The sequence below is a fragment of the Dermochelys coriacea genome, chromosome 3 (assembly GCF_009764565.3).
Source record: "Dermochelys coriacea isolate rDerCor1 chromosome 3, rDerCor1.pri.v4, whole genome shotgun sequence".
Lineage (NCBI taxonomy): Eukaryota > Metazoa > Chordata > Testudines > Dermochelyidae > Dermochelys > Dermochelys coriacea.
The window spans coordinates 130,461,506-130,478,712 of record NC_050070.1 but is presented as its reverse complement, the minus strand read 5'-3'; the positions used below and the strand labels follow the sequence as shown (position 1 = coordinate 130,478,712).

General features: G+C 40.0%; 1 protein-coding gene across 2 annotated transcripts in view; it reads left to right on the top strand.

Moving 5' to 3' along the window:
• WDR27 (WD repeat domain 27) overlaps positions 1 to 17,207 on the top strand; it is a 231,932-nt gene that overhangs the window by 47,587 nt on the left and 167,138 nt on the right. For both annotated transcript variants that reach the window (XM_043511323.1, XM_043511324.1), the window contains 5 exons: positions 5,443 to 5,546; positions 5,979 to 6,046; positions 7,090 to 7,223; positions 8,733 to 8,815; positions 15,799 to 15,877. In XM_043511323.1, the coding sequence (XP_043367258.1) occupies positions 5,443 to 5,546; positions 5,979 to 6,046; positions 7,090 to 7,223; positions 8,733 to 8,815; positions 15,799 to 15,877 (468 nt within the window). The remainder of the gene's footprint in view (positions 1 to 5,442; positions 5,547 to 5,978; positions 6,047 to 7,089; positions 7,224 to 8,732; positions 8,816 to 15,798; positions 15,878 to 17,207) is intronic.

Sequence of the window (17,207 nt, the reverse complement as noted above, 5' to 3'; positions counted from 1 at the left end):
AAACTTTAAAGATCTGTTGTGAACAATGGAGGTATTACAGCTTAAAAAACAAAAAAAATACCCTCAAGATTTTTTTTTTTTTTACATAATGTTATGCAATCTAAATATAGGGCACTCTACCAGATTTCCCTATAAGAGCTAATATTGCACAGTGGAGGTTTGTTTAGTTGTTGTATTGCTTTCCAGTATACTGGTATAGTTGAAATGGTATAACTTCCCTAGTGTGGACGCAGTGAGTAGGTCTACACTTGCAGCACATGCAGAATACAGACACTGCATGACCAGTTAGAACAGATATAAACAGCAGTGTAGATGGTGAGGCATGGCTTAGGTGAGTAGAGTGCCCTACACATCTGAACCCAAGGGTATGTACTCTACATGACTCTCTACATGCCCAAGCAGTGGCTCCCAGATCTAGCAATGTACTATTACGTGCCTTCCCCACGCTGGAGCCTTTTCCCACTGCTAGAGTCTTTCACGGTGGTGGGGAAAGTCTCTGGCACCTCCTCACTGCCGGAGCCTTTCCTTATTGCCTCTCCCCTGTTGGAGCCTTTCACTGCCACAGATAGCTACACACTACAGTGAGTGAGGATGCAGCCTGCATTTTACTGTGGCGTGTACACACACTGCCACAATTGTAGACAAGGTCACAGTTATACTCATGTAAAAGCATATGTACCGGTATCACATATTCCCATGTGGGAAGGGTAATAAAGTATAGCAATATAAGACACCTTTATACTGTTATAACTGTGTCAATTAGGCGGGTTGTACCGATATAACTGTTTCAGTTTTAAAATAAATTACACTCTTAATGAAATAGCTAGGTTGCTACAAAGACTGTTCGTAGACCAGGCCTGGGAGACCCCTGCCTTGTCTTTTATTGATTGATATTAAGGTGACATTGTTCTAGGCATGTATATTGTTTTGAACATGTAAAATATCTAACTCCCCTTTGTAATATGAAAATTGCTGATTAAAGTAATCTATCATGTTGAACATCAAAGTATTAAAAAACTTGTTATAAAGATTGAGGGCCTAATTCTCCTCTCAAAATCTTTGTAAATCAAGAGTCTGTCCACTAAAGTAATGTAGTTTCACCAGTGTCAAACTGGTATGAGATCAGAATCAAGTCCCATATGTACAGTGTTCACTTTTCATAACTGAATAACATAGCTGCTAATTTAAAATAATTTTTTAAGGTAGAAGTCCACACATGCTAAGGACTGAGCAATAAAAGCATATTTTTTAGCTAGGACATGACCGAAGATTCAAAAACCACAAATAAAATTATATTTTCCTTCTCTAATACTTAAGACAGGGTTTGACTGTTTTTTAAAAAAGAGAAATTGTACATCTGTGGTGACAATTTGCATAGCAAACTTTAGTCTTATGCTTTTCCATGTCCTCACTTCAACTCTTGAGCCCTTATTTCATAAGCAGTACCTAAAACATCTATTGATTTTTATTTGGAATAAAAATTTTAAAAAATGTTGATCCAGGTGTTTGTTTATTTTGACATCAAAACATGGTTAGTCTTTGTCAAAAACAAGTTTTTATATTTTTACTAAGCACATTCTCACTCTTCGGGATTGTCTAATAGTTCAATTATAACTCTTTCCATAAGAGTAGTGGCTAAAATTGCAACAGATCAGGCTGGTCCCTTGCCTTGTGTGTTTGAATAGTGGATTTCATTTTATAAAATTTCCTTAACAGAAATGTGGACTTTCTAGGTTTGTTCTGGCTTTGTTAGGGTGGCATTTTCCTTATTCATGCCAGTTGTCCTCTTCTCATATCCTGATTATGTCCAAAGATATCTTAGGTTAAATTATCTTTGCTGGGTTCACATTGTAGGTGGGTAAAATTAAGGTGTTATATGAATATGCATAGTGTTTCCATATATTCTTTTTATATAGAGATTTTACATTGTTCCTCTCAATTATTGCAAAATGCAATAATTAAAAAAAAAGCTTACTGTGTTATTTTGATGTAGCACTGTTAAGTGGTGAAATTATATTCTTTATTTTAAATTCCATTTTAAACCCAGTTTGGCGCACTCAGCATGAAAATATTTTTCTCATAGGGTACAGTTCTCGCCCCTATTTTATTGGCTGTCACAATGCAAATATGACAACTTTCTGTACTCCTTAATTGGTCTTGCATTTACTGTGGTTCACTAAAGTGTATGCAGCAATATTAATACTTAAGAATTATTTGTAAATGAACGTTATATACGTGTACGTAGAAAATATCCTAAATATTAAGCAAAAGAATTCAGGAAATTTGGTAGAACACCTTAGTTGCTTGGTAAGAACAAAATCATGACAGGATATTAGATATCTGAATTAGGGAGTAATGCCAGGACTGTTGGTCACAGGATCAGTGGAGATCATATAGGTAGTGTACTGGAGAACTTTGTGAAAGAGAAACTGATGGTTGCCTGCTGTTTTCTTAACCTCTTATTAGTCTGACAGTAGCATTCACAAATCTCTGTTAGGTAAACATGTTTGGAAACTGAAATTCCAAAATGTCATATAAGAATCTGAACAAAAAAAAAAAGACATTTTGAAATTTCCTGCAGAATGAAATCCCCTAATTTGGTTTCAAATAAAACTCAAACAAAATGTCATTTCAATTATCTACATGTTGTTTCAATACTATCAAAATCATTTGGTTTTGACTGTCAATTAGAGTTTAGTTATATAAGTTTATAATATAATATAAAAGTCAAAATGTTTGAGTATTTTGCCATGTCATAATATAAATATTTTTATGATTATATTTTTTATAAAAAGAAAAGGAGTACTTGTGGCATCTTAGAGACTAACAAATTTATTTGAGCATAAGCTTTCGTGAGCTACAGCTCATTTCATTGGCTGCATTCAGTGAAAAATACAGTGGGAAGATTTATATACATAGAGAACATGAAACAATGGGTGTTATCATACACACTGTAATGAGAGTGATCACTTAAGATGAGCTATTACCAGCAGGAGAGCGGGGGGGGAGGGACCTTTTGTAGTGGTAATCAAGATGGGCCATTTCCAGCAGTTGACAAGAGTGTCTGAGGAACAGTGCGGGGTGGGGAGGGGAGAAATAAACTTGGGGAAATAGTTTTACTTTGTGTAATGACCCATCCACTCCCAGTCTCTATTCAAACCTACTGACCGCTATTCCTACCTACATGCCTCCAGCTTTCACCCAGACCACACCACAGGATCCGTTGTCTACAGCCAAGCTCTACGGTACAACCGCATTTGCTCCAACCCCTCAGACAGAGACAAACACCTACAAGATCTCTATCATGCATTCCCACAACTACAATACCCACCTGCTGAAGTGAAGAAACAGATTGACAGAGCCAGAAGAGTACCCAGAAATCACATACTACAGGACAGGCCCAACAAAGAAAATAACAGAACGCCACTAGCCATCACTTTCAGCCCCCAAATAAAACCTCTCGAACGCATCATCAAGGATCTACAACCTATCCTGAAGGACGACCCATCACTCTCACAGATCTTGGGAGACAGGCCAGTCCTTGCTTACAGACAGCCCCCCAATCTAAAGCAAATACTCACCAGCAACCACACACCACACAACAGAACCACTAACCCAGGAACCTATCCTTGCAACAAAGCCCGTTGCCAACTGTGTCCACATATCTCTTCAGGGGACACCATCATAGGGCCTAATCACATCAGCCACGCTATCAGAGACTCGTTCACCTGCACATCTACCAATGAGATATATGCCATTTTGTGCCAGCAATGCCCCTCTGCCATATACATTGGTCAAACTGGACAGTCTCTACGTAAAAGAATAAATGGACACAAATCAGACGTCAAGAATTCTAACATTCAAAAACCAGTCGGAGAACACTTCAATCTCTCTGGTCACTCGATCACAGACCTAAGAGTGGCTATACTTCAACAAAAAAGCTTCAAAAACAGACTCCAACGAGAGACTGCTGAATTGGAATTAGTTTTCAAACTGGACATAATTAACTTAGGCTTGAATAGAGACTGGGAGTGGATGGGTCATTACATGAAGTAAAACTATTTCCCCATGTTTATTCCCCACCCCCCGTTCCTCAGACGTTCTTGTCAACTGCTGGAAATGGCCCACCTTGATTATCACTACAAAAGGTCCCCCCCCCCGCTCTCCTGCTGGTAATAGCTCATCTTAAGTGATCCTTCTCCTTACAGTGTGTATGGCAACACCCATTGTTTCATGTTCTCTATGTATATAAATCTCCCCACTGTATTTTCCACTGAATGCATCCGATGAAGTGAGCTGTAGCTCACGAAAGCTTATGCTCAAATAAATTTGTTAGTCTCCAAGGTGCCACAAGTACTCCTTTTCTTTTTGCGAATACAGACTAACACGGCTGCTACTCTGAAACCTATATTTTTATATAAATTTTTAACTGGTAATTAGTACTGTAATGGCTGCTTGGTATTAGAATTAGTAATTGATATTCTAATTGTTTTTAATTTGTACTTGGTTTGTTCAGCCGGTATTCTAACTGGTCACTTGTAATTGGTCTAACTGGTATTTTGTTTAATAGTTGGTATAATATAGAAAAACAGGGAGCCCACCCAGAAGCCAGCCAGCTAGAATTCTGGGGTAGCCTGCCTGCCAGGTGGGCAGCTGGGGAGTCGAGCAGCATGCCCACTAAGTGGGCAACTGGGGACCAGGCTAGCTGGGGATCCTAATTTTCTGCCAGCCTGCCTACTCAAGTGGGCAGGCGGGAGGGAGATCAGGCAGGCCAGCTGGCCAGCCTATCTGGCTTTCACTGAAAATGTTGACGAAACTGGCATGTTCCTGTGGAACATTTCAATTTCATCAAATCAGCATTTTCCAATGGAAAATTTCTGATCAGTTCTACTCTTAGGATGTCACTCCACCATATGAGAAACAGCCCAGTCATAGTAATCGGAGTAGGAGGAAGACTTAAAAATGAAAATACATTAGGGGAAAATCTTAGAAATACAAAAAAATTAAGAATTTGTTAGTCTCTAAGGTGCCACAAGTACTCCTTTTCTTTTTATTATATTTCAGGAATTATAGTAAATGTTGATGTTTTTAATATGGACTTTTTACTTCTATGTATTTGTTTCTTTTATGGTAGTGTATTATCTGCTTTTTTCCCATCCATCTTTTCTGTTTGCTTGTACTGTAATATGATTAGTTTGGCTTCTCTTTCAGAACCTAATCATTTTGAGCAGTTACAGAAAATCATAGATATTTCTGTTCTTACTTGTATTTTCAAAAATATCTCCATTTAACATTGTAATGCCCAGTTTAATTTTTCTGGGATGCAATTTTTCTTTGTTTGTGTGGAGGTGGGGTGGGATGTTATGGGGAATAGAATGCTTGAACAAAGCAGTTTGTGTGTATCTTAAGTAATAACTCTTTTTTTCTTCCCTTTACAATTAGTTTTCCTGCTGTAAATGCCAGATGTTTGTGGATAGGAAGCTCTGCTGGTTTGTTCATAATTAACTTGGCAAACTTTGAATTAGAAGCTGTTTTACATTATAAAGGTATGATCATAAAATATTTAAACAGTTTGATATGATTCATAAGTATTTATTTTTTTCCTCTGATCTGATGTGAATGCTATAAGGATTGGTATGCAAAAATGATTGCATAGGGCTGAAAGCCAGGGCTCCTGATCAATACATAGTTATAATTCATACACTGTCCCTTTTCCTAGTTGTGCTGATCAGTTGCACTAGCACACTGTTATGTAATGAATCTGCATCTAATTTTATCATTTATTTATGATTATTAGACATAAGGGCTTTGTTCATGTTGCACTTTTACTGATGTAAACTGGGAATAGCTTGAAGACAATGGAGTTACACTGGTGTAAAATTAGTATAGAAATGATTTACACCCAATATTTTCTCTGTTTTAATTATATTTCCTGTTACAAAAAGGGACAATACCATTTTACAATTTTTCTGGTAAAGATTACAGTGGCCTCAGTATTCAGTTTGCTGGATCATGTGCACTAATGAGGAAGGCAGTTAATGGGAAGGTAAGTACACAATTACTATGTTTGTTAAACAAGTTATTAAGTATTCAGTAACTTTCAGGTGAACAGTGCAAATACTGTTCAATTATTTTTAAACTTCTCTGCTTTATTTTCTAAAGTTTTGTTATCAAAATATTGAAAGCATGCTAAATAAATTTTGTTTTACTTGCTGTGAAATGTATAGTACTTTTACTGAAGGTGGTTGATGATTCTACCGTATAGTCAGTGAGTAACTTTAAGATCCCCACCATGTATATACTATTATTAGTAACAAAAACCTAAATAGATTTTTCTAGTTTTTGATATGAACTTCAGATAGTTATGTCATGAACAACAAATGAGGCAGGTGCGGGTGCTCTGGTGGAAGAAGACATGAGAAGACTTCCTCTCTCTTTCCCAAGCAACCTGCAGGGCAGGATCCTTCCCAATCCTTTTGAGAGAGCTCTGAAAGTTATTTGATAGTGTGACAGCTTATGGACTGCATCTTCAAGAAAGCATGGCCTGTTGCTTAGGGCATGTGAGTTTTGCTGCTGGTATGGCCTATTTGCTTCAGTGCTTGTTGCCCACAGGACTGTGAGCTGAGCCAAGGGCCTTATTCCTACTTAAAAACAGGAGCGTTTTTGTTTTAAAAATGACTTCTGCTCACTCATTCCTGCAGCCCAGGATCTTAATATCAATTCACTTCCTTAAAGACCTATGGAATTTCCTCCTAGATACACTTCCTTTTCATGCTACTTTTGTGGTATCAGGATTGTAGAGGGGGTTAGAGTTCACCGGTATGCAGGCCTATTTGGGAAGCAATTAAGTTCCTTAACTAGTTTGAACATATGTTTAGGAAGACAATGCTACCCTCTTGAGTACTTCTTAACCGTTCGTTAAATGGATTAGATCCACCCAAATAAAATCAGTTACTGGTTTATTAGCAGTTTTCATAAATGGCATTGAATAATCCCTCACTTTCTGCTATCATCAATAATGTTTATCTAGAGTTATAGCTTAATTTGAAGTGAGGAGGGGAATGTTACATCATGGTCTTGTCACTGCAGGTTTTCTGCTTGCTTACCTCGATGTTTGAAAATACGATTGCTTTGCTGGAGATTAACCTTGCTGCTTTGATGAGATCTCAGCAGAGTGATTTTCTCTTATGTGGAAAGGAGAAGAGGCTTTCAGTTATTGCAAGGTATGGGATGGTTTCAAATATTGGATGGTTCTAGTAGTGTCCCCATAGGTGCTCCATTTCAGATGTGTTTATATTCCATGCACCTTTGATCAGAGATTTTTGGTAATAGTGCCCATTTGGCCCATGAGTACACCCTCCACATCCTCCTGCCCCGCACTGAGACTATATAGGGCTGTGCAGTCAAACCACCCTCAGTTCCTTCTTTACTGCCTTGTCCTGAGACAGAGTGTTAGTGTGTCTTTCTGTTTAAAATTACAAACTAATTACCTTTCCTACTTACCTACGTACCTAGTGAGCTAACCAGCTTGTATTTTGAAGGGTTGGCCTTAATTCCTTCCCCCTTCTCCTCGGATCACTTTTGCTCTGGATTCAGAGGGGTAGCCGTGTTAGTCTGCATCAGTAAGAACAAAGAGGAGTCCTTGTGGCACCTTAGAGACTAACAAATTTATTTGGGCCTAAGCTTTCATGGGATATAACCCACTTCATCAGATGCATGGAGTGGAAAATACAGTAAGCAGGTATAAATATACAGCAAATGAAAAGATGAGAGTTGCCTTACCAAGCGATGGGGGGCGTCAGTGCTAATGAGGCCAATTCAGTTAGGGTGGATGTAGCCCATTACCAATAGCTGACAAGAAGGGGTGAATATCAACAGAGCACACAGCAAAATCCATAGACTTCAACAGAGAAGAGGAACTGTAAGAATAGGGTGCTTTGCCATGGGATTTTGGGATTGTCTTGCCAGTACTCCAGGGAGCATCAGATTGCGACCGACAAAGCTCGGCTCCCCTCTGCAACCAATCTGGCTGGTCAGTAGATTGATGCAGACTCCAGACTGGTAACTATAAAAACATCAACTGGCAGGACTGTGTGCATGATGTATATGTGTGTGTGACTGAAAAGCATATGCTAAATGTTGTATTTTCAATAAATATGGCGTATTTATCTTCTCTCTTATAAAAGATTGCATGTGCTTTGTATAGCATAACACGCATATCTATTCAAGGGACACCATCGTAGGACCCAACCACATCAGCCACATCATCAAGGGCTTGTTCACTTGCACATCTATCAATGTGATATGTGCCAGCAATGCCCCTCTGCCTTGTACATTGGCAAAACTGGACAGTCTCTATGCAAAAGAATAAATGGACACAAATCAGACATCAAGAATTGTAACATTCAAAGAGCAGTAGCACTTCAATTTCCCTGGACATTCAATAACAGACTTAAAAGTCATCATTCTTCAACAAAAAAAATTCAGAAATAGACTTCAACGAGAAACTGCAGAACTGGAATTAATTTGCAAACTTTACACCATCAAATTAGGCCTGAATAAAGATTGGGAGTGGCTGGGTCACTACAAAAAAATAATTTTCCCTCTGTTGATATTCACCCCTTCTTGTCAAAAATATAACGTATAATATCTTATTCTAATATGAATCTTACAGCATCTTATTCTAATATGAAGATCGTATCTAATACAATTTTCTTTATTTTTATCTTTAGTTGCTCTCTGTTGCCAAATTCTCCATTGTGTACCGAGTCTTTCAAGAAAGAAAGTTGCAAACCTACCAATAAAAAAAAACTTGGTAAGTGTAAACCAATCTTAAGGTGAACAATCAACATACAGATTCTTCATAATATTACCTCGTATAGCTAACTAGTGCTATATCTAGTCAATATATTATTTTCTTTGTCAACTTTTAAGTTGCATTATATTTTCAATTCTGTGCTTTATTTAGTGCTGCTTTCCTTCCTAAAAATGTACCTATATAAGTGGTGATTTTTAAAAAAAATTAAACTTTTGAGAACTTCCTTTGAGGAATGTGGAACCTTTGATTACGTGTCATGGCATGCACACAGGAGTTAGATAAAAAACATGAAATACTGTTGCTGGCAGATAGCAACATAACATTATTTTATTTCTTAGAATGATAACCTGCAAGATCCCAAGAACAGAGAGACACAAAACAGGCTGGTTCCTAAAACAGAGGGACATAACTCACTTCACCTACTCTAGCTGTCTTTTTGTAAAATTGACTGGTTTTGGGTCCAGTTTTGCACACTTTCCTACAGAGTGCTCTCGTCTACAAGTAGGATGAGGATCCCACCTTGAAATTTGAAGTGACGGTCTACAGTTTAACAGAGTTTTCAGTGCATCACACCTTTTCAGTTTGCACATATGATTCAAGTTAGTTAGTTTGTTCTTTTTCCAAGGAGATTTACTATAATTTTCAGTTTTGTCTTCTCTAAGTGAGTATGTATTTAAAATCAGTTTTCCGGTCCTCCTCTTGAATGAGTTGTCTTTTGACAACATGTGCTATGAGGAACAGTATCCCCGATAATGTCACGGCAAATCTGGTGGCTGACTTTTTTGTGAATTTATCCTCACCCACAGCTATTTCACATTTGGGGACAATATATACCTTCAAGTCAGCGGCACTGCGATGGGTACCCGCATGGTCCCACAGTATGCTAACATTTTTATGGCTGACTGAGAACAATGCTTCCTTAGCTCTCGTCCCCTAACGCCTCTACTCCTACTTGCGTTACATTGATGACATCTTCATATCTGGATCCATGGAAAAGAAGCCCTTGAGGAATTCCACCATGATTTCAACAATTTCCATCCCACCATCAACCTCAGCCTAGACCAATCCACACAAGTGGTCCATTTCCTGGACACTACTGTGCTAATAAGCGATGGTCACATAAACACCACCCTATACTGGAAACCTACTGACCGCTATACTTACTTACATGCCTCCAGCTTCTATCCAGGACACACCACACGATCCATTGTCTACAGCCAAGCTCTAAGATACAACCGCATTTGCTCCAATCCCTCAGACAGAGACAAATACCTACAAAATCTCTATCAAGCATTCTTAAAACTACAATACCCACCTGCTGAAGTGAAGAAACAGATTGACAGAGCCAGAAGAGTACCCAGAAGTCACCTACTACAGGACAGGCCCAACAAAGAAAAGAACAGAACGCCACTAGCTGTCACCTTCAGCCCCCAACTAAAACCTTTCCAGCGCAACATCAGGGATCTACAACCTATCCTGAAAAATGATCCCTCACTCTCACAGATCTTGGGAGACAGGCCAGTCCTTGCTTACAGACAGCCCCCCAACCTGAAGCAAATACTCTCCAGCAACCACACACCAAAAACACTAACTCAGGAACCTATCCTTGCAACAAAGCCTGATGCCAACTTTGTCCACATATTTATTCAAGTGACACCATCATAGGACCTAATCACATTAGCCACACCATCAGGGGCTCGTTCACCTGCACATCTACCAATGTGATATATGCCATCATGTGCCAGCAAAGCCCCTCGACCATGTACATTGGCCAAACCAGACAGTCTCTACGCAAAAGAATAAATGGACACAAATCTGACATCAGGAATCATAACATTCAAAAACTGATAGGAGAACACTTCTGCCTCTCTGGCCACTCAGTAAAAGATTTAAGGGTGGTATTTTTGCAACAGAAAAGCTTCAAAAACAGACTCCAACGAGAAACTGCTGAGCTTGAATTAATATGCAAACTAGATACTATCAACTTGGGTTTGAATAGAGACTGGGAGTGGCTGGGTCATTACACATATTGAATCTATTTCCCTAAGTTAAGTATCTTCACATTTTCTTGTCAACTGTCTAAATTGGCCATCTTGATTATCACTACAAAAGTTTTTCTCCTGCTGATAATAGCTCATCTTAACTAATTAGCCTCTCACAGTTTGTATGGCAACTTCCAACTTATCATTAGGGGTGTGTGTGTGTGTGTGTGTGTGTGTGTGTGTGTGTGTATGTATGTATATATATATATGTATAATATAATCTTCTTACTATATGTTCTATTCTATGCATCCGATGAAGTGGGCTATAGCCCAAGAAAGCTTATGCTCTAACAAATTTGTTATTCTCTAAGGTGCCACAAGTACTCCTGTTCTTTTTGTATAATTATATATTGCTCAGACTTGTAGTCAATAGAGTTTCTAATAGTAGCATTAATAATGGAGATATAAGACATCTGCTTAGGGGGCTGTTATGTATGTAATTTCCCTTTGACTTTAGTGGGAGCAGGATGATGTGCATTCTCTAAAGTAGACTGATGTCTTACTTTCAGTTAGCTCCATAGTTCTCTGCAAAGAGTGCCATGTCTGTGTTGTCTAACACTGTCAGGATAGTGAATTCAGCTATGTCTGTGTTCATAACCATTGACAACTTATTACTTTTGTAGAAATCAGTCAAGCAAAGTATATCAGGCTGTCCAGTATATCTTTCAAGAGGGACTAGAGTTCAAGGCATAATTTGTATGGTTTGTCCTTACACTTTTAGCAAAAGATCTAGGGGCAGACGTAGCAAATGTAAACCCTGGGAAGTGTTATGAGCTTCAAAGGACTATTTTAAACAATGTTTCAGAGAAGAAAAAACTGTTTGGGCAAATGAAGTTAAGTGGGTATCCTAGAAAATACCTGGTGGGAACATGTGGTGGGGTATACAAACCTCACGCTGGGCCTGAAGCGGCTTCAGGGTAATAAAGGACCCAGGTAGCCCTTCCCCTGTGGGCCCCTGAAGGTGCTGCAACTGGAAGAGCAGGTTAAAAGGAATGCAGAAGTCAGGCAAAGGGTGATGGACAGGCTGCAGGAGAGAGGTTTTCTTCTCCAGGCAACAAGAGAGAAGGTTGAACTTGAGAGGGGACCACACAGCGTGTAAGGCCCACAGGCAGGGTCTTGTCTACCCCCTCCCTTGAGAACCAGCAAGTCCAGTAGTGCTCGGCTCTTTTGGACTCTTTTTGTTAAATGATTAACTGTTAAGACGAAAGGGGCCACACCCCAAACTGAAGGGCCATATAGGTATGAAGTAGCCCAAGGCAGCAGACTTAGGCTCACTGCAGGAAGTACCCTGCTGTTGTTGCTTCCCACAGGGCCCTGGGCTTTGACCTGGAGGAGTGGGAGAGTCCAGATCCCCCCTACCACACCAAACTAAAGGCTGAGTCCCAGATGTGGGTGGAGAGCCGAAGATTCCTGGTTTAGGATTAAGAGCAAGCACTTTTGCTGTTCTGCCAGAGGGGCAAGGGGCTGGAAGCTGGGTGCACTAACCACTAGGATGCTTGGCCCCTGAGCACCCTATCACAAAGGGGTATGCGAATGGACCCAAGCTTTTTGAAGCTACACCCAGAGAAGAGAATATTATTCACAGTCTCTGCAGAGCAAAGACCCAAACTGTACAAAGGAAAGGGTAACCTATGCATAGATGTCCTTGTCCTGAGCAAAAGCTGTTATGAACTTGTAACTGCAGAAAAACCCCTTGGTGGGTTTGAAGGACTGAATCTTACCAGAGCCCTTGCTGGAGTTGGGAGTGATCTCTGGTAAGCCTATTAGCATGCCTATAGGTTCTGTTATTTTCTGTTAATGTTTTCTCTGTAATGTTTTCACTTAGGAATATATATGCTTGCTTAAAGAGGGCTGTGTGGTAGCTTATAACTTTGGCAATTATATTGTTCAGAGCCTTTGAAGAGTAAGTAAAGTACAGATGCTAGCCTGGTTAGGCCACTTGGCTTGGTGGGGAGCTCATAGTTTAGGCAGGGAAAAGTGCAGCCTAGAAAAATCCTGGTCAGCAGGGAAAGAGACATGGGTCTCTACCCAAGAGAGATTATGGGATCCTAGAGTGGGTGCCCTTGCTGAACCATGAGTGGGAAAATACAGGAGCAGTTGCCCTGAGCTGACACACCCTGAACAGATATTTTGAAATAACTCTACAGAGGATGGTTGTGTAATGACCTGCCCATAGAACAGTGGTCCCCAAATTTTTTATCTCATGCTCCCCTTCTGTGTCCCCCGCATCATTGGGAGTGGGGCGGTGGCCAGGAGCTGCAGCCAGGAGCAGGAGCTGTGGCCAGGAGCTGGACCGGGAGCAGGAGCCATGGCAGGAGTGGGACTGGAGCGGATTTGCAGTTGGGGCCAGGAGCTGAAGCCAGGGCCTCAGCGGGTGGAGGAGGAGGGGCCGGAGCCAGAGCGGAGCTAGGGGCAGAGCACGGCTGGGTGGCGCTCCCTCCCTTCTTCCCGTGGGGGCTGGCCTGGGCCCTGCCGCATCCCCTTGAAAATTCCTCCGTGCCCCTACCCCCCAAGGACTGCTGCCATAGAAGTTTCTTTCCAATGCTAGGAAATTAGTGGTTGGCTTGTGCTTTGAAGCATTGGGGTTTATTGGGTAAATTTAACAGAAGACTCATAATACAGTACCAGTATTTTTAATCCTGATTCATATACTGACTTTCAACTGTTGGATTCAGAGTAGCAGCCGTGTTAGTCTGTATTCGCAAAAAGAAAAGGAGTACTTGTGGCACCTTAGAGACTAACAAATTTATTAGAGCATAAGCTTTCGTGAGCTACAGCTCACTTCATCGGATGCATTTGGTGGAAAAAGCAGAGGAGAGATTTATATACAAACACACAGAGAACATGAAACAATGGGTTTATCATACACACTGTAAGGAGAGTGATCACTTAAGATAAGCCATCACCAGCAGCGGGGGGGGGGAGGAAGGAGAAAAACCTTTCATGGTGACAAGCAAGGTAGGCTAATTCCAGCAGTTAACAAGAATATCAGAGGAACAGTGGGGGTGGGGTGGGAGGGAGAAATACCATGGGGAAATAGTTTTACTTTGTGTAATGACTCATCCATTCCCAGTCTCTATTCAAGCCTAAGTTAATTGTATCCAGTTTGCAAATTAATTCCAATTCAGCAGTCTCTCGTTGGAGTCTGTTTTTGAAGCTTTTTTGTTGAAGAATAGCCACTCTTAGGTCTGTGATCGAGTGACCAGAGAGATTGAAGTGTTCTCCAACTGGTTTTTGAATGTTATAATTCTTGACGTCTGATTTGTGTCCATTCATTCTTTTACGTAGAGACTGTCCAGTTTGGCCAATGTACATGGCAGAGGGGCATTGCTGGCACATGATGGCATATATCACATTGGTAGATGCGCAGGTGAACGAGCCTCTGATAGTGTGGCTGATGTGATTAGGCCCTATGATGGTATCCCCTGAATAGATATGTGGACAGAGTTGGCAACGGGCTTTGTTGCAAGGATAGGTTCCTGGGTTAGTGGTTCTGTTGTGTGGTGTGTGGTTGCTGGTGAGTATTTGCTTCAGGTTGGGGGGCTGTCTGTAAGCAAGGACTGGTCTGTCTCCCAAGATCTGTGAGAGTGATGGGTCGTCCTTCAGGATAGGTTGTAGATCCTTGATGATGCGTTGGAGAGGTTTTAGTTGGGGGCTGAAAGTGATGGCTAGTGGCGTTCTGTTGTTTTCTTTGTTGGGCCTGTCCTGTAGTAGGTGACTTCTGGGTACTCTTCTGGCTCTGTCAATCTGTTTCTTCTCTTCAGCAGGTGGGTATTGTAGTTGTAGGAATGCATGATAGAGATCTTGTAGGTGTTTGTCTCTGTCTGAGGGGTTGGAGCAAATGCGGTTATATCGTAGCGCTTGGCTGTAGACAATGGATCGAGTGGTATGATCTGGATGAAAGCTAGAGGCATGTAGGTAGGAATAGCGGTCAGTAGGTTTCCGATATAGGGTGGTGTTTTGTGACCATCGCTTATTAGCACCGTAGTGTCCAGGAAGTGGATCTCTTGTGTGGACTGGTCCAGGCTGAGGTTGATGGTGGGATGGAAATTGAAATCATGGTGGAATTCCTCAAGAGCTTCTTTTCCATGGGTCCAGATGATGAAGATGTCATCAATGTAGCGCAAGTAGAGTAGGGGCATTAGGGGACGAGAGCTGAGGAAGCGTTGTTCTAAGTCAGCCATAAGAATGTTGGCATACTGTGGGGCCATGCGGGTACCCATCGCAGTGCCGCTGATTTGGAGGTATACATTGTCACCAAATGTGAAATAGTTATGGGTCAGGACAAAGTTCAGCCACCAGGTTAGCCGTGACAGTATCGGGAATACTGTTCCTGACGGCTGTTGGATGTATCTGTTTAAATTATTTAAGGATGATTTCAAAGGTTCTTTAAATAATTTGTATGCTGATCAGTTTCCAAACAATTGCATGACATTTGTAGATAATAATAAAGTGGACCTGAGATTTGCTGTGATGAAACTGTTCCACAAAAATGGCTGTTGCATTCTAGTGACTGGCTATAAAACTATAAATCTTCCGGTAATTCAAGGCTTTTATGGAAGCTGGTATCAGAGATACCTATGATCACTTTCAAGTGAATGCTGTAGAAGGTGAAGATCTAATATTTAATAATTAAATTTTTAATCTGATGTTTAGCATTTGTTGTTTTATTGATTTGTCACATAAATGGCAATATGTAAGACAGAAATATAAATTGTATTCTCTCAACTATCCAGTTACTGGTATTCTAGACAATTAATTTGCCATACCTTCCATAATTATTATCCACTTTTAAATATTTAGAATGCATAACAATTTATACATAATGGAACACTTGCTGTCTCCTTATCTTAAAGGAATAATTTTCCTCTAACTTGAATTACGGAAATGTAACATTAAGAAAATCCTCTACTAAAAGTTCAAACTATTTTAATTCAGGTATAAAGGGCACAATGAAAGACCAGTCACTGGTTTTCCACAGTAAAATTAAATCATCAGGCTACGCAACAGCACCACAGTGAGTAGAAATTCTATTGAAGATATTTTATGTGGATGTAATGTTACTGAAAAAAGAAAAGCAGTACTTGTGGCACCTTAGAGACTAACAAACTTATTAGAGCATAAGCTTTCGTGAGCTTGAAGTGAGCTGTAGCTCACGAAAGCTTATGCTCTAATAAGTTTGTTAGTCTCTAAGGTGCCACAAGTACTGCTTTTCTTTTTGCGAATACAGACTAACACGGCTGCTACTCTGAAACCTGTAATATTACTGTACCTTGTTTCCTTTTTTTATTGTGTAGAAATACCTTGTGGCAACTGTGGAATAAATGATGCATTGAAAATAATATAATGGTACAAGATATGGATAAATAGGCTGCTAACGATGTGTTAGAAATTAAAATACCCACAGTTTATGAACAATCTATTGGTACTTAATATCTCATTTAATCAATACGGATAGACACATCAACTGAGAGCAACATTTCGTTCACTGTACTTCTCTTGCTTCTTTCCTTCTCTTCCACTCTGACATTCTCTCTCCTTCAACATGTACTTTTGGTTTCTGTTTTTGTCTATTAAGTCTATTTAATAAAGTGTGCAATAATTCCCTCTTTCCTTTCTTTCTTGTATATGGTTCTTGCTCTCTTACCATCTCTCTCTCTCCTTGCTTCTGCAAAGGGAACAATATCTTTTCCACTCCTCTGCACAGGTGAGAGGCAGCTTAAAGGATGAGGGAGGAGCACTAGGTAATAGTAGGATAACACCAACAGACCCCAGTCGTCGGCAGGCAGGATTGAACCTGGGCCCGCTGAATCTTAGTGCATGAGCCTCTACTGCATGAACTAAAAGCCACTTGGCTCTTAGCTAAGGCTGTAGCAGACTCATTAATCTCTAAGGGGTCTCAGTGCCACTAGAGGGGACACCACACCCAGGAGGTGTGTGGGCGGGGTGGATAAAAATCAATTATTTTTTAAAAAAAAAAAGAAAAGAAAAAACAATTGGATTTTTTTATTTAAATTGGATTTTTTTTGATAAAATGTTTTTTGAGGGAAAAACCTATCTAAAGATTGTTTTAATTAAGATATATTATAGCTCATTATCTCATCATGGAATAGGGATTATAAATTCTAATTCTATAATATGAGAATATATTCATGTAATGTTTAAGAAAAGTTTTGTAAATGAGTTCCAATAGTTCATGCATTAGGGACCCAATTTTATGGGGTTACACAGGCTTCTGTGTAGATTATTTAAATTAATCTTCTATCTACTCAATGGGACTCAGTGCTCAGGCTAGAAGATACCATCAGAGATGCTTAGTTTTGCAGTTCTCAAACTGTGGATTTGTG